Raw genomic sequence first — 18,884 nt, forward strand, 5'->3', positions numbered from 1 at the left:
GGGAATAAGCTTTTTTGCATTGAAGAAGTCGGGCCATATTATGACGTGCGGGCATTGTTTAAAATAGATAAGTGCCAGGCGATTGCGCATGTGTTCCGAGTTATTGCAGCATTGCGGTGCTAAAGTTTGTTCTAGATTTAAGAAGTCAGCTACTAACATATGAACAAATAGTCTGTGAAAATGATTGTTTGAGATAAATTTAGGTTTGAAAAACGTGGTGAACAGCGATTTATTGTAAAGTATTACAGCAGTAGTTATCAGTTGGTGGTCCATGGTGACTTTTGGTCCGTTTTGGATGACCTTCAGGACGTCCACCATATTTGATAATAAACTGAAGAGAGATGCATATTCTATATAAAAAGAGGGTCCAATTGTTAGCTGTCAGTAACTTTGTGTCACTTCTTAAAATTCAGTTTTTTTTAATATACGTATATGGTTTGCTTATTTACCCCCACCTAAATTTAGTCAATGGTATTGCTTATTTTAGAGCTGTAGTCCATGGCCTCAAGTAGAGAATCACTGCATTATAGCTTTTGGCATGACATTTATCACAAAAATTAGGCATACAAAACTCAATATTTAATCGTAAAAGTTTATTTTAATTGCTCAGTTGAATGAAGGGATAAGCAAAGATTCGCCTGTATTGTATACGTGTGGCTCTTTGCACAACAAAACATTTGTTTTTAACTGGCGTAATGGCTCTCAGCGCAAGTACAAAGAGGATTACATGGAAGACAGGGATGTGATTTACTATCCAGTTCATTTGACACCTGGTTACGAGACTGCAGTCAAATCCAGTGAAAATCAAAGCGACGTAAGTACCTCTACTCTATGTTGAAGTGTAATGAAAATGTTCACCAAATAAGTAAATATGATTCCGCAGTCATTATTTTCTAAACTGCAAAATAGTAGTAGGTTTTGCTACTAGTACCAACTTGTGAAGAGTGTTTACTGGACTTGTACAAAATAGGAAAACAATTTTTTTTGTCATCTCAACTTAAGGTGGCCTACAAGAGTCAGTATTTGAAGGAAGCAGCCAAAAACAATTATCTTTTCACCGAAACTGACGAGTATAAAAGTCAAAAGGGTTTGGCGGAATCTCTGGAAGTAAGTACATTTTTTATTATTTCAATACTACAAACAACCATGTCGTTTGTTAGTGCAATGTGGCCTATCGTAATCATTGAAATTATATTTAAATTTTTTTAATTAGCCTTGGCTAACAAACGCAACGTAGTTGGTCTGCAGGGTCATGTATGGATATTTAACAAATCACGAGAAAATGATACTGTTTTATTATATTAGTGCTTTACAGACCTTTCAATTTAAATTCTAACGCCATTTTATTAACAATAACATTAATTGTTTGTAGCGTTACAAAGAAGATTATCCGAGGGAGTTCCAAGCCTTGAAACGCACACCAGAGATGCAAGCGTCCGACATGGTTCGTTTTTTGCTCAGCGATGCGGCTTATACCAAGGATGCAAAGAAGCGAATGGACATTTACAACGTTGACCTCCAGGACCAGCGTCTGTCACACGCCTTGCATGCGTCCAAGGTAACTAATGCATTACGTACAACACATTTCAGCATTGCGGAAGCAGACCCAGTTCGGGCTTGGTTTTTTTGACGAACAGGCTTGATTCGGGCCTTACTACAAGTTCTGTGTCCGTATTTTTTAGATAAAATTACCTAAGTAGCTAATTGCTGGACTTAACCTAATGCCCAACAGGCCTAAAACTCTCGATTTGCTTCATATCACACTTTTACACATACTTTTGTCAGTTAAAGTAGAAAAGAATCATTTTTTTCATGTTTTGTTAGCTGATCGAGTTTGCAAGTCAGTATCTCTCCGTAAAAGAGTTTACCTTTACCAAATGTTTCCGTATTTGAAAATAAACGTTTGCAAACTTGTTCTGTAACCCCTATAGATTGGCTCCGAGAACAAGTACAAACACAAGTTCAACAAAGAAATGGTTGGCAAAGCTCCGAATGACGTCACAATTTCACATCCCGAGTATGATCTGGCGAAAAAAGTCTCCCGTATGGCAAGCAAGGTAAGTCCTAATCCTTCGACATAAAGTGATCCCAATAAGAATAAATTTAACTTTATAGGAAAATTGAAGTTTTTTAAGCTAATGAGAGAGTTATAAAACTGAAAACTTGACTTTTTCAGGCCAAATTTCACATCGTTTTGGTTTGTTTAAAACTATAAAAGAGTAAATCAAATGCATAATAAAGGCCTTAGTTAAAATAGAACCATGCACTTTTTTCTATTTTACTACTGTTTTGTGCAGAGCGAGTACGTGAAAGATGCAGAGAAGATAAAGCATCGTCATAATCTTCCTGTTGATTACCCGGAGTTTGTCAGGGCTCGAGAATGCGCTAAAAACGCCAGCGATGTACGTACTTAAAATAATAAGCCTTATTCAACATTGGTATCAAGTCTCCATTTAGGTTTTTGGTTCAGACTAGCCCAGTGGTTCGTAAACCCGCGATTACATTATTTTTTTGTAATGTTACTCACGTAATCTTTCTCTGACGTCATAGTTATTTTTGTAGGGTGGTTTAGAAATTTATCTGTTTTTTTCAAGGTTAAAAATAACAAGGGCTAAGAACCACTAATCTAGTCGTTACCAGACACACTAAATATCTTAAACTGCTAACTTTCTCTTACTTACAACAACAGGTGTATGTGTACGACGGGCGTTTTACAACAATGGTGTTTATTTAGGCGGAATACCAAAAGCAAAAGAAGCAGACGATCGAAAAATACCGCGGCTTTCAGACAATGGATAGCAAAGACCATCCCGTTGTACAACACGGAATCCGAGTTGCCGATCTCATTTCTCACGTATGTGTTGCCAGTTTTGATGCTTTCCACATAATTTCATTTGGGATTTAATTTTAGATAGTAGAAATTTAACTGTGGAAGCTGTTTCAGTGCAGTTGTTGAGCAAGCTGTAGACAAGACATAAGCTGTATTGGCCAGTGTAGCCACCTAACGGCACTCCAGTTTTTGGGAATAACAGGCTAAAAGTCATGCCTTACCTATTCTTTTGTGATTCAATTGTTGCTTTAACACATGATAAATTTTTTAAATTTTATATACTATTATTTTTCCATTAATAGGAACTAACATTATCACTTGTCATTTATTACAGAGCAAATACATTGAAGATTATATGATCGACCGCAACATTGTATATTATCCAGTACATTTGACACCAGGATACGAAGCCGCAACGAAAGCTAGTCAATTCCAAAGCGAGGTGCGTGACTGAAATTATTACCTTTATTTCGCCGAGGGCCGTTTAAAAATTGACGAGTGTGGGAAGTATAGTATTTATTGAATCTTCTAATCCCTGTCAATGGGAGTATTAGAAAAAAACTTCAAACATTCAAGTTTGTAATTCTGTTTGAATGTGTTATTTTCTTAAGTTTTTCTTATTGCCTGATCGAGTACTAAAAGCGCCCCTTTAAATAGCGCTTCTAAATTTTGGGGCCTATGGTTTGTCAAATATTTTGAGCTCAGTATGTTTATCTTTCATATTTTATTGTGGACCTTGGTATTGGTTGATGTGAAACCTTGTTTTTCTTTAGCTGAAGTACAAGGAAGGTTACAAGAAAGGCCAGACCGATTTCCGCTTTGATCCAACACAAACTGACATGTACAAAACTGTGAAGGATAACCAAAACGCTTTGAACGATGTAAGTGGCTTGGAATAAATCAAGACGGACAAATCTGGTTAATCGCATATCCATTTTGCCAAGCTTTTTATGCAATTAACCAGCACTGTTTTTCATAAGCTTGAAATTCCCAATTCCATGCCAATAAAAGGAACATGCGATTAATTAACCCTATATTTACCTATGTTCCAAGTCTTTTTGAATACATTCCCGTGATGCATCCATGTCCTCTCATTCTGGGTTTAAATATGTGTTTCTATTATTCTCACAACATAGTTCGATACATCAATGTCACAATACAGACTTCGAACTGTTAATATCATTGGAATTAATAAATGTATTTTTTAGCTATCATAGGCTTTGTGTTTATTTTACAGAAAGCTTACAAGGAAGACAGCAAGAAGACCTTGGAAACAGGTTTCACGCCTTCAGCTCAAACTCAAGAGATGGAAATATCCAACAAGCTGAAACCTCTTGCACCGAGCGAGTATCAGAAACGCGCCAAGGATCTTCTTCACAAATATCATCTTAACGTCGAGCTGCCGGTAAAATTTCTTTATGAAAATTTATGTGACCGTTTATGTGCTTAATTGGTATCAGCTTTACCTGTGACATAACTTTTATTTCTCTTTCTGCATTTTTTTGTCTCAATCAAATGTTTTTATGTAAATGACACCTTGCTATTGCTCTATGAAATTGCCTCTCGGCCTTTTACGTATTTTTCAGCACAGATCGAAAAACTCGTGTGACTGTGATATCTTTGTGCTTGTTTATAGATACCGATGATGCTGTAAAGGCGAAATATATACTTTTTAAATTCATAAGCATGAATGACCAAATGCGTTCATAAATTTGAAGTCTTATGACTAATTCGTTTTTGGATTTCGTTATTTATCGATAGTTTGTTGTTAATCCCATTTTTGGATGTGTTGAATTCGTGAACTTTAATTATTTATTTGCTTACCCTTTATCTTACATAATATGTTGCTGCTTCAGGAAATCACACATGCAGTGTGTTTATCACAACTCGTGTCCAAAAACAAATACACGAGTGACTACAATACCAAGATCAAGGGCGCGGCTCCATCCGACCTCGCGAACTCGTACCCTGAGTATCTTCATGCACGGAATGTCACCAAACAAACCAGCAAGGTATATTTTGGATGATTGTTAAAAAATCAAAACACTGACCATTCTAAACGAACTATGTTCACTTAAAACAAGACATTTTCGGTACCCAAATGCTGCTATATGTAAAAGTGCATAGCAGACTGTCATTTCATCCATTTATTTTATGAATTAGTTCAGTTTTTGTTTATTTAATAATAAAGCTTTTTTGACAGATTAATATTTATGAAATAAGTTTTGTTTGTAAGGGATCGTTTTGGTCGCCGCATGTGGTAAAGTTTTTTTTACAAAAGTATTTAACCTTACAGAAAGAATACACGAAAACTGGTGACGAAATTCGCCATCACTTTACAATGCCAGTGGATACACCTGAGTTGACCAGAGCAAAGGAATCAAGCAAGAATGCCAGTGATGTAAGTTGAGTTTTTTTTTATGAATGAAGTCTGTTTGAAACCATGCGTTACAGAACGTGGAGCTTAGGACGGCTTAAATTAATTCTTCCTTTACAGCTTATTTACAAGAAACAACGCAAGGAGGTGATTGACAGTTATAAAGGATTCCAAAACATGGACAGTAAAGATCATCCCATTGTCCAACAAGGAATCAAAGCTGCCGACTTGTTCTCAGAGGTAAGAATAGCTTGAATACATACATATGTTAAATACACCCATTAGTGATACAGTAAAGGGATATGAAACATGTATCCATTAAACTAAAATGTCGTGTTAAGGGGTTAGTTTTGAGATTTTTTGGTTCTGGCCGCCTTAATACAGCCCATGACACCAGTTTTCCAGCTCCAGTATTCAACAGTTGTTATGCCAATGAATTTGCTGTAAATTGTACGTGTGTAAGTTAAGGCATTTATCATACAAGCCCTTATATTATCCCTGTCGATTTGTTTAAGTTTCATTGACGTTTTTCACTGAAGTTGTCGTTAAGATTAATCATCAAACCTGTTTTGGTTGATAATGATAACGGCAAGTCGATCTGGTCTTTGGGGTCAGGTTCGGGTTTGGGCAGGGTTGTGGCCAGTTTGAGGCTGGAATTTCAATAAAGCGGACTGGATTCGGTTCTGACTTCACAATTTGTATTTTAACATGTCGTAAGCAATAACTAATTTGTACATTAAACTAATTTGTGTATTAACATGTCGTAACTCGTAAGCAATAACATTTTACGATTTTAGCGCAAGTACAAAGAAGACTACATGGAAGACAGAGATCTCATCTATTTCCCTGTCCATCTCACCGCGGGATATGATGCTGCAGTAAAGGCAGGAAAAACTCAAAGCGACGTAAGTGTCTGTTGTTTAACGACACATTTTTTGTTGTTGTGAGATTTAGACGTATTGTTGTTTTTTCTCCAGACTGTGTACAAGGCCAAGCATGAGAAGGAGAAACAAGCAAACAGGTTTAATCCGGTTCAAACTGAAGGCTACGAGGCTGCAAAGCAACGGGCTGACACTGTTTCCGACGTATGTATTTTTTTATAGCGCTTGATAACTGACTTTGATATTTTTCGTTACTTGTTTTCATGCTGAAAGTTTATGCTGAAATCTATTTTGTTCGTAAGATTTATTGTTGAACGTGTGTTACGAGGGATTTGGTACATTTGCTTTTGGTTTGCAGAAAAACTATAAGAAGGCATTGGATGAATTACCTGAAAACTTTACCGCAGTGGACGACTCCATTGAGCACCAACATCTGAAGGCAATGAAAGGATTGATGAGCAACGTAAGTTTAAGGATTCCTATTTATTGCACTTGCTTATATGTTTGAAATTACTCCAACCTAGGGGTCACCAAGCCTTAGAACGCCTCGTGTAAATTTACTCATGCCAAGACAAAATGGTTTCACGTGCCAACATCGTTGTATGCTATAGCGGTTTGTGTGAGCTGATTTGAACAGTGATTAGAAAGAAGGTAGATTCGTGCTTTTAGGCTGCTTTTGCACCAAGACTATCGTTTTAATAATTAAGTAGCTTAGACAAAACAAAACTTCCAATAGCATATGTGGCAAATAGGGCAATAGCATTAACAGCGAGTGTGGCAATAGCATTAACAGCGATTGTTAAAAGGTCCGCAAAAAATTCTAACTGTATACATGAGCTTGCTTTAATCAACATCTAGCTTCTTTGGTTTTCCTATGTACAAAAATCAATTTTACTGCATAAGAAACAATGATTAATGCATGTACATGTAATACACCGAAAAGCAAAATGATGTTTTCACAGAAAGACCGTCCAAAATCCAGTGTATCAAACCCTAGGTCCAACAGAATTAACCGGTTTACACAACATTTGCACAGAATATATAAGCCTATTTCACCTAAGTTGTTTGGCATGTAGGGTTGATTTTACTTCAACGTATACTTTATTTTCCACAGAAAGCTTACACCGAGGACGCCAAGAAGACCCTGGACAAGTACAACATCAATGCTGATGTTATCGACATTGCACATGCTTTGATGACCACACCTCTTTTGTCGGGTGTTGCATACCGCAAACACTTTAACAAAGAAGTCAAGGGTAAAGGGGTTTCGGGCAGTGGAATTGAGAACTACCCTGACCATGTAAAGGCTATGGACAACTCCAAGTTGTCTAGTAAGGTTAGTAAAAACTTTCTCATAAACAGATATCTGAATGTACTGCCTACTGTGCCTCATGGAAAACGAACAAAACAACATACTTTGTACAAAAAACAATTTCTTTTGAGGCTAACTAAATAAAATATCATTTTGTTTAAAATGAAAGTGGCTCTTGATGTTCAGCTAGCATGTGCTAAACTTCATACCCTGACAAGCAATTAAAACAAAATTGCGCGGGATTTAAACACTTTACCAGCATTGAATGATAAACCGTTTAAATACACTTGCAGATCCATATGATACATATACCTGTGAAACGTTTTTTTAGACGGCTTACACAAAAGACAACGAGAAGGTCATCCACAAATACACGATGCCTGTGGACACACCAGAACTGAACAGAGCAAAAGAGTCAGCCATCAATGCCAGTGATGTAAGTTAAATGTTACGATATCGTCGTGGTGCTGTATTATGATCATAGGAAAAGCCTAATCCTTTTGTATGTGACTAACTGAGGTATAAAACGCGTTTGTATGTGTTTAGTTGGAATACACCAAACAACGTAAAGAGGTGATCGACAATTACCGAGGATTTCAGACCATGGACAGCAAAGACCACCCTGTTGTTCAACGCGGAATCAAAGCAGCTGATCTCATTTCAGAGGTAAGTTTTTTTGAAACGAATTCCACAGAAATTAAACAACTCATCCGACCTTTCGACCCCTCATTCTGTTAAGTTATTTCAATTGCTTGTTGAGCAAGTGGAAATTTGATTCAATATACCTAACAACACTAGTATACTTGGGCTCAAATATAGTTGTTCTGATCGCAATCATAGATAATAATCCAATACGGTTGGTATATAAAATATGTCTAGCAACAACTCTATATTTATTTAAATAGTATACTAAGGCTTAAATATTTTTTTCTTATGGTAACCATACACATCAAACTAACACAATTGTTACAGCGAAAATACAAAGAAGATTACATGGAAGATCGAAACCTAATCTACTATCCAGTGCATTTGACTCCGGGTTATGAAGCCGCGGTAAAAGCGAGTCAGTATATTAATGGGGTAAGTCAAATAGCATTGAAATTATGCAAGTGCCGTAAATTTTTATTAAACATTTAAATTTTTTATTTCATTTTTTAAAATTTATTTATTTATTTTTTGTTCTATGACAGCCGAGTTACCAAAAAGCATACAAGCGCGACAGGAACGACTTCCGGTATGACGTAACAAAAACGGAAGGATACAAAACACAACAGGATGTTGCGAAATTGGTTGACGTAAGTTTTGACGTCATTTTAGCCTTTTTTGTTTTCTTTGATATGATTACTTTTTTGTTCCTTTGGCTCTTACTCTTGTAACTTTGTTTAATTATCTTTTTTTCTGTTAAAACTGACAATCTTTCTATAATTTGCATTAAAACCTTGACAAATATCCTAGTCCAGTGCTCTTCAACCTTTTTTGGTTTGGTGAACCAAAGTTGTTGTGACGAACTCATGCACCCTGTTTATTTAAAATGTACACTGAGGTAAAAAGTGATATGAAAAATCATTATACATATCATCATGTCAATTAACTCCAAGCATATGTTCGAGAATTTTCTATGAAACATCGCCGAAAAACACTCAATATCCTAACATAATCCGAATGTAACACAGACACTATCAAACTTGACACGGGGATAAAACATTGAAAAAGTTACCCAGTTAAAACCGACCTCTTTTTCTAATATCCTGAAAGTCAAATATTAATGGTTCATTAAAGGTTTGTGATGCACCCTAGTATACCTTTTGGCACTGGTGCACCCCATGCATATTTTGGTGCACCCTAGGGTGCACCGTGCACACCGGTTGAAGAGCACTGTCCTAGTCTAACCAATAAGACCTTCTTTGTGTTTGATCAATGTTATACTAGAAAAAACGGAAGCTTAAGTCGTCTAATTGTTTTGAGCGTTTGAATATAAAGTAGTTGTAGAGACTCAAGCCGCATGCAGGCTTCCTTTACTTCCGTGAGCGTATCACAAGATTGTGGAGTTTGGCAAAGAGAAGCGATTTTTTATTTTCCAAGCGCCAACTGAAACTATCCATATCTTGCAACGCCTAAAAAATATTCTTTTTGTCCCAATGAAAACTTCAACTGGAATACAGATAAAATCTTATGTTGTTTTATCAACAAATTTTTAGCTCTTCCAGCAGTCTTTATTATAAAAAGCCGACGTTTCGATGTCCCATACGAGACACCATTCCCTGGGTAATGACACAAACTGAAAACACAAAGTTGCTAAAAGGCAAAAAGGGCAGTGAAACACACATAAAAACGGAGGTAAAAAAACGCAGTGCGTTCCTTATAATGAAGACTGCTGGAAGAGCTAAAATTAGTTGATACATTATACCTGGCAGCAACAGTTTATTCGTTATATTGATTTAGTTCAGGGTTGGGCAACCTTATTTACTGTGTGGCCAATTACAATTGTCAAAATTAGATCGCGGGCCGCACCTGTGTATAGCACAAAGTGATTTTGCTTTGTTTCTTGCCAAATATGCTTAAATACAAGCAAAATTTGCATTTGATTCTAGCCACATATTGCTAAGTGGCAGAAAATAGCACCGGGTGCATTATTCTGCTCAAAAATATATAATGGTTGAACTAGTTTGCCAGTACTATTGAAATCCAAGCGTCTCTGCGGGCCGCACAACCTTTAAAGAAGGGCCGCATTTGGCAGGCGGGCCGCAGGTTGCCCACCTCTGTTTTAGTTGAACAAAGGAATGATTTTTATACTTGGTCTTCAATTGCATTATTGTAAAACATTTTTTGCAGCATGAATATAAGACCGATCCGTCAGAACACAAGTTTACACAAGTATCTGACGGTCAAGATATGGAACGAGCACGAAAGGTGAAGCCACTAGTCAGTTACTGGTTTTACAAAGATCAAGCCAAGAAGATGCTCGACAAATATCACCTTGATGCGGCCGACCAGCACCTCGTACATGTGCTACACAGCAATCAGGTAACAATATTGTGTTCTTAGGCTTATAGCTATAGAAAATGCGTTGACGGCAGCTCAGGTCTAGGTTTACTTTTACTTGTAGAGGAGATTTGACTTGTTATTGTTGAAAATAAGACAAAATTAGGACTCAATTCAAAAACAAGGACATTTCTTAGAAATAAGGACAATAAACTTTTCTAATAGATTGCCGTTTAAATTAAGGACAAAGAAATAAGGACGGTATGGAATCCCTGGCTATAAGTAATACATTGTGTTCTTGGCCAAGTTACAAGTTATGCAGCGCTTGGTTTCACCTTATACAGATGGCTTGGTAAAATATTTAAATTTATCAAAGAATCTTTTTATCTTGCCTTACTTTCACTTTTAGCTTTCCAACGATAAGTAAATCTGCCATTCATGAAACAATCAAAAGATTAATCGTACTGGTACGGATTTGTAACTACGTACAGCATTTTTCTACACCTGTTTTTAATTAGAATTTGGGTGTTACCTATATTCTGAGATTGAAAGCTAATATTTTTACATTTTTCTTTTTTTAATACAGCTGTCCTCGGACATAAAGTACCGCCAGGATTGGATAAAGAAAATCAAGGGAAAATCTGCGAACGAAAATCTAAAGAGTTACCCTGGTTATCAGCACGCTATTAAAGTCGGCAAGAACATTAGCCAGGTATTTTGCCATTCGGACTAGATACAGGTTCTTGATACTTTAAAGGGATTTTTAAATTTTATCGCACTATGGCCCGGGTAATATTATCCAGTAAATTTTATCGCATAAATGTTATATCTCATACATTTCCATCGCGTTGTACCCTAGCTCTCAGCGCTAGTCACGGCCGTATGCTATTATAATATATACTACTGCAATTCTGTAAAGTAACCGAACTGTGCTGTTACAAATATGAACATTGATGCGATGAAGTCACCAGACACCGTTTTTCAGATTTCCTTGTTTTCAACATAAGAAAATCGTTACTGTTTATTAATCAAATAATATTGCCGTGTAATGGTTCCTTTTTTTACTTCAAGAACCAATACTCTAAAGAAGCAAGCGAGCGCATGAACGAATATACCATTCCTGCCGATCTGCCTTCAATTAAACATGCTAAAGAGGTTGATGAAATGGTCAGCAATGTAAGTGTCAATTTAGTTACATTATACAATACCTTATGATAAAAACTTATGTATTTTGTGATACAGAACGAATACACAAAACAACGCAAGGAAACTATCGACAACTTCCGAGGTTTTCAGACTATGGACAGTAAATGTCACCCGGTGGTTCAACGTGGTATTAAAGCAGCTGATCTTATATCAGAGGTTCGGCTAATTTTATGTTACATTTGTCTTACCTGAAATGATACGATAGTTAAATAAAAGCATTGACTCAGTTTGGGTTACACGGTTTTAGTGCTACAAAACATTGTACTTTTCGATGTAAAGCAACGTTTAGGCATTTGTGATTACTTTGTGGTCTAATAGTATGAATACCATTACATGTAATTGTTACTAACCTTTGTTTTGCTACATTGCATTGCGTTTCTCCACTGTTTGTTGCTTACTGGTATGAACGCCATTACACATGGACTTGGTACTAATATCAGTGATTTAGTGATTAGATATTATTAAAACGTTGAGTTACAGGTAAAAATTAATGTGTATTTTGTAGCGCAAGTACAAGGCGGAGTACATGGAGGACAGAAATGTCATCTACTATCCCGTCCATCTTACTGCTGGTTACGAGATTGCTGTCAAGTCTAGCAAATATGCCAGCGACGTAAGTTTAGTTTGTATTGCAAAGTACTCCTTTACTACACAAAATATTTTAAGGTCGTATTCATGCTTTTAATTCTATTAAATTTAGCTATAATCGTCGTTTTTTAGCTGCCCAAAGTAATCAATAAACGTTTTATTTAGTGTTAAATACTTCTTTTGTTTATGCTTTTTAGTTTTACTTTTTCATTTCTAAATATTTAATTTGTTCATGTTTTTTATTTTATTTTTATGTATAAATATATATATGTATTATTATTTCTTACTATTTCATGTGTTTTTTATTTTATTTTTATTCCAAATATTTAATTTTTTATGCTATTTACTTTATTTTCTTGTCTAAATATTTCTTTTGTTCATACTTTTAATGTTTGGGTTTACAGGCTGATTACAAGAAATGGTACAACAAGAACATTCGCGGTCGCGGGAATTTCCCTGTCAACGTCACTCCGGGATATGAACAATCTCAACAAGTGGCACCTTTCCTAAGTGACGTAAGAACCTTGACCTATAAAGCCACCTTAGTAGCAAGGATGTAAAATACACATATTACTACACAGAATGCGTACAAGAAAGGCTTGGGAAAAACAATGAAGGAATTCACTCCAGTTGCGGACGCAAACGAAATGCAACATCTCAAAATCGTTCAGCCCTGGCTGAGTCAGAGCAAGTACAAGAAACAGGCAAAGGAATTGATGGGAAAATACCATTTGGATGTCGAAGTGCCAGAGATTGCTCATGCTCTGTTTGCTTCAAATATGCTTTCAACGGTAAGTAACAATACACAATACTGCGATTGGGTCAAATACTTCATTGGTAACGTAAGGTTATAAACACTGGACAAGATTTGCTTTATATGATAAGTAACTTACGTGAGTTCCTATGAAGCAGGTTTGGTTAAAATACGATCATATTTATGTGACCAGTACTGATTTAAAAAGGAACGCTTTTGCTTTGTTTTCAGGCTCAATACAAGAAGGCATTTGAAAAAGACATGAAAGGAGTGGGTGTGAAAAATCTGGAAAAGTCACCGTACATTGAACAACCACTAAAAGCAACCAAGATCTTAAGTCAGGTAAAATGTTTGAAGTAACCACCTTTTTTTAAAAAAAAACAGTTACCAAATTATATGTGAAATCTGTAAAAAGAATTATTCTGAATGTTGTCATATAATTCAGGCTGAATACACTAAGAAAGCTGCTGGTGACAAACAACTCTACACTCTGGGAATTGAAACAACGGATATTCAACAAGCTTTGCTTGCTGACAAACTGGCAAGCGATGTAAGTTTACCAAGAAGTAGATTTGCTGACAAGGTCTTTGCGACTCTCGAATTTGCAACCTGCGGACAATTGTGCCTAAGAACAAAAAGCATTAGTCGATGAAATATCATGGAATATGTGTATTTCGCCTAACTGTCATCTTCATTTTTTTATTGAAATAGAATTGTTCGTTTTTTAATATTTCAAAAGAGGTTGACTGGTATAGCCTCATATCACTCACAAAGGCATATTTGTCAATTTGCCAAAACGCCTGAACCATAAAGCGTGTCGCTTTTACGTCTATTTGCGCCGTCGTATTCGTCAATAGACAAAAAAGTTCAAATTGGATAGTATTAACAATGTTACAATACTGTCACGTCTCTGGCATGTAAAATGTCGAAGGAATGATATTGCATATCGGTATTAACTTATGGTATGTTACTTTGTCAGGTGGAATACAAGAAAGGAGGTCGCGAGGCTCTGGCATCTTGTCAAGCTTATTACAAGCTTAATTGCGACGAGATTCCCCGCTACAAGAAACTGAAGGATATCGCAGCTAACAACAGCGATGTAATTACGTATTGTCATCTGTGTTGTCACAAATCGTCAAGATTTTATTTTTTTAATAAGTAGTCTTTTTACCGTTGTTTTGCAAGATTAACTCTTTCACTGAATGTAAATGTAATATCTACAGACAAAAAATAATGATTTAAGCAAGTAACTGTAAATTTTGTTTGGAACTACCAACGTTTAGATGTCATTATTTGATACAGATAACAACATGTGAAATATACTCTTTTTCAATCTTTTGCTTTTCACCCTGAGACAGTTATTTTCCAAAATAAATTTGATTACTCTGACTGCATGTACAGAACAATTGTTTTGCTTTACCAGGTGAAATACAAGGAAGAATACAACGACATGAAAAAGTACATTTACTTCCCATATCATATCACACCAGAATATGAAAGCAAGTCAGATTCAAGCAAAGTCCTCAGTGCGGTAAGTTAAATTTAAAAACTAGTTGTGAGTTGTGACTCACATGTTTGGGCTAGTTTATTTTTGTAATGTACTTTACGTTTTTTAGCCGTTCTATACGAAAACTGGACGGGACAACATGAACAAGCAAAACTTCAAATACCACGAAATGCCGGGTTATCTGATGAACAAGGAGCTTCAGGAACTTATGAGTGTGGTAAGCTATCTTGTTTTCCGTATGAATATTAGTAAACTGCTTCCCTTTGGGGAAAAGATTCCCTTTCACTGTGGTTGCCATCCTGTTTAGGTTGAAGAAATAAAAGTAGAGCTGCTGGAGTAGCAATGTCATAAGATTAGCTATTACCCATATGTCCGCTTTGCATTAATATAGAAGCTGGCTATTTCTGGCTTAGCATATGCAATATGTAAACTTTTTGTTATACTAAACTTACATTCAATAACGATTGTCCATTCGTTTTTCAGCATAAGTTGCAGAAAGACAAGGAAGAATTACAACGTCGTGGTTATCACTTGTCTCCAAATGACTTCCACAACGAGCATGTGAAGGAAGTTCAAAAACGTGTCAGCAACGTAAGTAGCAAAAAAATATATCTTTGACAGGCACTAGTCTGGTTATTTGAAACTTGCAACAACTTCTTGCAATCATTTTTTACATTTATTTTTTTACAAAGAATAGTTTTTTGTTGTTAAGGAGTATTTTCGTTTAAGATTATGCCAGTAATGTTAATAGTTTGCTCAAAATCACTTGCTCCTAAAATCATGCGTTAAATTTGGTTCATTTTCGTTATGTGTGTTTTCTATTAACAAGCGTTATAAAAATTTCAGAACGTGTACAAAGCTGCCGCTCGTCAAGTCATGGACAAATACAACATTACGGCGGAACTTCCTGAGATCAAACAAGCTCTGATGACCAGTAAACTTGTTAGCGACGTAAGTGTCATGTCTAACTTTGTATTGTAGGTCAGTACATTCTTGTTTCTGAAAAACTACCATAAAACGTTTCGTGTTTACAAAATGCTTGCATGTGTATCACAAAAAACGTGTGATAGCCGGTTGGCCAAAATTATCTTTATATTCACCTAAAAACGTTTTCCTAATATTTTGTGATGGGTTCGAATCCCACAGAAGGCTGATGAGTATACAGAAATGCCTATCAAGTATAACAGCTTTTGCAGACCTGTGGTACTGGGCTTTTATTTGCATTATGCTTTTGTTTACAGAATACATACAAGGAAGAACACTTGCATGAGAAGGGAACAGGAATGAAATATTCACCAGATATTCCTGCTTTTAAACTTGCTCGGGATGTTAAATCCCTTACCAGTGATGTAAGTCTATTAAATGCAACCAATTAAAGAAAAATTGGTTGAATATGTTTACTCATTGGCTTTGGAATAGCATTATTAATAGTGCCGTGGACCATTTAAAATTTATGTGACATTTTCGTTTAGAAACTGTACAAGGACGACGCCAACCAGGCTCTACACCAGTATGTGGTTATTGAGGATACTCCACATCTCACCCATGCTAAAGCTGTCTCGCAACAACAAAGCGACGTATGTAAATTGCTGTACTATTTTTAACACATCGGCACTAAACGTTTTACTGTTCAAACAATACATTTGCTGCATTTTTCATACAATTTTTAAATCGTTTAAACTTTATTGGAAGATATGCTTTCGGACTCCACAATGAGTCATAATAAGATACATTGTAGACTCCATGATTTTTTTCTACATTATATTAAGTACGCAAATGGTGATGTCCCGACAAGAATAGTCCAAGACCCAAAAACGTCGAAAAGCTTTATGCAAATGTTAAAGTTTCTGTAATAATTTCCTTACATATAGCTATTGCGTAGATGCAAGGGTATACCATAAAAAAAATTTTCTTAAACCATTAATTTCATCGGATTAATTTTTATGTGTTTTTTCTAAAGGTTGTGTACAAACGTAAGGGCAAGGAAGAAACTGGTAAATGTCGCGCTTATCAAGTTCTACGCGCTGAAGAGCAGCGTGATGTGGCCCATGCTCGAAAAGTCAACGATATCATTTCACCTGCCAAGTATCGTGAGGAATACAATGAGATTCGAAACATTATCTACTTTCCCGTTCATCTTACTCAGGGGCAAGTCTTGAGTTTTTGATGTTTTCATTTAATTACAACAGTTGCCTTTTTATTTTGTTTCTATTATTCATGGCTGCGCGAACGAATCAAAAAAATAATCATGTTTTTGAGTTAGATGGTACTTAGACTTGTCCATTTCGCTCAAAAAAGGAAATGATTTTTGTTCTATTGTTTATAAGTTACGACGATAGAAAAAATTGTTTGTCGAAAAAGATCGGTTTTTAATTCAATATGGGCCGGTTTAAAAATCATTATGTTACTGAACAATTCCATATGTAGAGTTGTTTGGTAAGACTTGTTTATCTAGATTCTATATGCTTTTGGCTTTTTGGTACTAAGTTACATGTATATGTGATAGTATTTGGAACATACAAATAGCATGTTTAGCTTTGAAATAAAAAGCTTTTTTATTGCAGGTATGAGTCAGCTCTCAAAGCAACAAAACACGCCTCACCTTACAACTACAAGAAAAACTGGTTCAAGAATCGATATAGAAACAACTACAAGGTCCATGAAACTGAAGGATACCAACTCGACAGGGAGATTCAGAAGAAAATTAGTCACGTAAGTAGTTTAAACATTTCCACAAAAAAGTATTTTTTTCGTTTAAAATTGCTTTACCTAATTCCTACAATTAGTTTGATTAAGCAATGTTTGCAACACTTAACACTTGCTTATAAAGTAGCCAAGTAGTCGATGATAATCAAATGTTTGCAATAAAATGTTATCAGTTATCACTTAATACAACTCTTTTGCCAATGTTATTTTTGACCAAACTTTTTTCAAATTTTATCCACCACATTAGGCTATAAAGTGTATTTAGCGTTAACTATTTTTTCATACAGATTGGTTACAAAGCTGAATACCGAAAGAATCTTGGCAAATGCCCGTACGTCACCGAAACGATGGAACGAGCTCACCACCGTGACATGAAACTACTCACTAGTGATGTAAATATTTCTTAGCGTGTAAATACACGTAGTCAGTCGTTCTATAATGAAGCCAAATAATTTGGTTAGATCTACGTAAAATTGCATGTCAACAAAATTTGATATTAAACACATTTTGTACAACATTTTGGGCACTTTTTAATTTGCCCCGACGAATGTGTTAATCAACTTAAAAATTTCGATTTTTTTTTCAGAAACGTTACCGCCAGAATGCACATGAGATTATGGACAAATACCATTTGATCACTGACGAACCAAGAATGGTGAATGCTCTGGACACAATGAAACTGATCAGCGATGTGAGTGTAACACGTTGTTTTGGTGTTTTTCAGACCCGGATTCATACTGAATTAAACCCTTCTTAGGTTACTGTACATGTGCTTGTGCAAATAACTTTATGCATATATCAAACCAACTAATCTGATCAATGGAGAGCCGGACATTAAAGTAAAAAGGTTTTTTTGCATTTGTGCTTTTCAGAACAAATACAAGGAAAAGTATGAACAGGAAAAAGGAAAAGGTGTTAGCAATTTGCTTGAAACGCCACAGATGAAGCAGGCATTGATTTCTACCAAACTTACAAGCGAGGTAAAAAACATATATTTACCCAGACTTGAAAACATACAGCCTCAAAGTTGGTGTACGACTTCCTCACAAAATTATTCTATCTGCAGTGTTAATAAGCTGTTGCTGCCAGACATACTGTATTAACAATCATTGCTCTTACAGCAGCTTTTAGTTGTAAAATAACCAACGTTTCGAAGTCTATACGAGACGCATTCATCAGTAAAATGGCATGTCATAAAACACAAAGCACTTGTATTGCGTCCCACAACACGTTTGAATATAATCGATAGCGTGTATGACAGGTACCTTAAAAAATACCTCCTATTATTTCAATTTTCCTCATTTTGCTTTCTCATTTTTACATGTATGTCTTCGTTGAGTATTGAAGCTGTTCTTGTTCGCCACAGGTACCATATAAGGAGGCCGCATTGAAAGACTTGCCAAAGGTTCATATTCCTGAAGACGCAACTGTGATAAAGCATGCCCAGGAGGCTGGAAAGCTTGTTAGTGAGGTAATGATTCAACCATAGAGAAAACAGAATTCCAGTACTGCAGTTCCAAAACTGCCAGAGAGCTTGTATGTAACAATGACATTTCCAGTACTGTGTATTACATGTACACAAGGTCAGGTAATTACGGGTTTCCTTTCCTAAAGGGAAGCATTGTTTTTGTGCCTGTTTTTTCTTTCTGATTTTTTTTTTCTATCTTCCGTTGATTTGTTTCACCCATTTGGTTTTTAAAAAAGTGCTTCAAACATTTTCATTTGTTTTCGTTTAGGCTAA

The 18,884-nt window shown here is 35.9% G+C and overlaps 1 protein-coding gene across 4 annotated transcripts in view; it reads left to right on the top strand.

Annotated features, from left to right (window-relative positions):
- LOC145220531 (uncharacterized) overlaps positions 1 to 18,884 on the top strand; it is a 64,787-nt gene that overhangs the window by 25,636 nt on the left and 20,267 nt on the right. For all 4 annotated transcript variants that reach the window (XM_080087742.1, XM_080087744.1, XM_080087745.1 and 1 more), the window contains 42 exons: positions 707 to 814; positions 1,003 to 1,107; positions 1,373 to 1,558; positions 1,932 to 2,057; positions 2,298 to 2,402; positions 2,735 to 2,854; positions 3,165 to 3,272; positions 3,604 to 3,711; positions 4,068 to 4,235; positions 4,687 to 4,842; positions 5,127 to 5,231; positions 5,328 to 5,447; positions 6,005 to 6,112; positions 6,185 to 6,292; positions 6,447 to 6,551; positions 7,203 to 7,424; positions 7,732 to 7,836; positions 7,947 to 8,066; positions 8,373 to 8,480; positions 8,591 to 8,695; positions 10,233 to 10,424; positions 10,969 to 11,094; positions 11,454 to 11,558; positions 11,625 to 11,744; positions 12,094 to 12,201; positions 12,581 to 12,691; positions 12,758 to 12,967; positions 13,162 to 13,272; positions 13,376 to 13,480; positions 13,910 to 14,029; positions 14,354 to 14,461; positions 14,547 to 14,654; positions 14,921 to 15,028; positions 15,284 to 15,388; positions 15,679 to 15,786; positions 15,910 to 16,014; positions 16,398 to 16,585; positions 17,002 to 17,149; positions 17,431 to 17,535; positions 17,730 to 17,834; positions 18,016 to 18,123; positions 18,510 to 18,614. In XM_080087742.1, the coding sequence (XP_079943868.1) occupies positions 707 to 814; positions 1,003 to 1,107; positions 1,373 to 1,558; positions 1,932 to 2,057; positions 2,298 to 2,402; positions 2,735 to 2,854; positions 3,165 to 3,272; positions 3,604 to 3,711; positions 4,068 to 4,235; positions 4,687 to 4,842; positions 5,127 to 5,231; positions 5,328 to 5,447; positions 6,005 to 6,112; positions 6,185 to 6,292; positions 6,447 to 6,551; positions 7,203 to 7,424; positions 7,732 to 7,836; positions 7,947 to 8,066; positions 8,373 to 8,480; positions 8,591 to 8,695; positions 10,233 to 10,424; positions 10,969 to 11,094; positions 11,454 to 11,558; positions 11,625 to 11,744; positions 12,094 to 12,201; positions 12,581 to 12,691; positions 12,758 to 12,967; positions 13,162 to 13,272; positions 13,376 to 13,480; positions 13,910 to 14,029; positions 14,354 to 14,461; positions 14,547 to 14,654; positions 14,921 to 15,028; positions 15,284 to 15,388; positions 15,679 to 15,786; positions 15,910 to 16,014; positions 16,398 to 16,585; positions 17,002 to 17,149; positions 17,431 to 17,535; positions 17,730 to 17,834; positions 18,016 to 18,123; positions 18,510 to 18,614 (5,205 nt within the window). The remainder of the gene's footprint in view (positions 1 to 706; positions 815 to 1,002; positions 1,108 to 1,372; positions 1,559 to 1,931; positions 2,058 to 2,297; positions 2,403 to 2,734; positions 2,855 to 3,164; positions 3,273 to 3,603; positions 3,712 to 4,067; positions 4,236 to 4,686; positions 4,843 to 5,126; positions 5,232 to 5,327; positions 5,448 to 6,004; positions 6,113 to 6,184; positions 6,293 to 6,446; positions 6,552 to 7,202; positions 7,425 to 7,731; positions 7,837 to 7,946; positions 8,067 to 8,372; positions 8,481 to 8,590; positions 8,696 to 10,232; positions 10,425 to 10,968; positions 11,095 to 11,453; positions 11,559 to 11,624; positions 11,745 to 12,093; positions 12,202 to 12,580; positions 12,692 to 12,757; positions 12,968 to 13,161; positions 13,273 to 13,375; positions 13,481 to 13,909; positions 14,030 to 14,353; positions 14,462 to 14,546; positions 14,655 to 14,920; positions 15,029 to 15,283; positions 15,389 to 15,678; positions 15,787 to 15,909; positions 16,015 to 16,397; positions 16,586 to 17,001; positions 17,150 to 17,430; positions 17,536 to 17,729; positions 17,835 to 18,015; positions 18,124 to 18,509; positions 18,615 to 18,884) is intronic.

This window comes from Phallusia mammillata, chromosome 3 (genome assembly GCF_965637545.1).
Source record: "Phallusia mammillata chromosome 3, kaPhaMamm4.hap1.1, whole genome shotgun sequence".
In the NCBI taxonomy this organism is placed as follows: Eukaryota; Metazoa; Chordata; class Ascidiacea; order Phlebobranchia; family Ascidiidae; genus Phallusia; species Phallusia mammillata.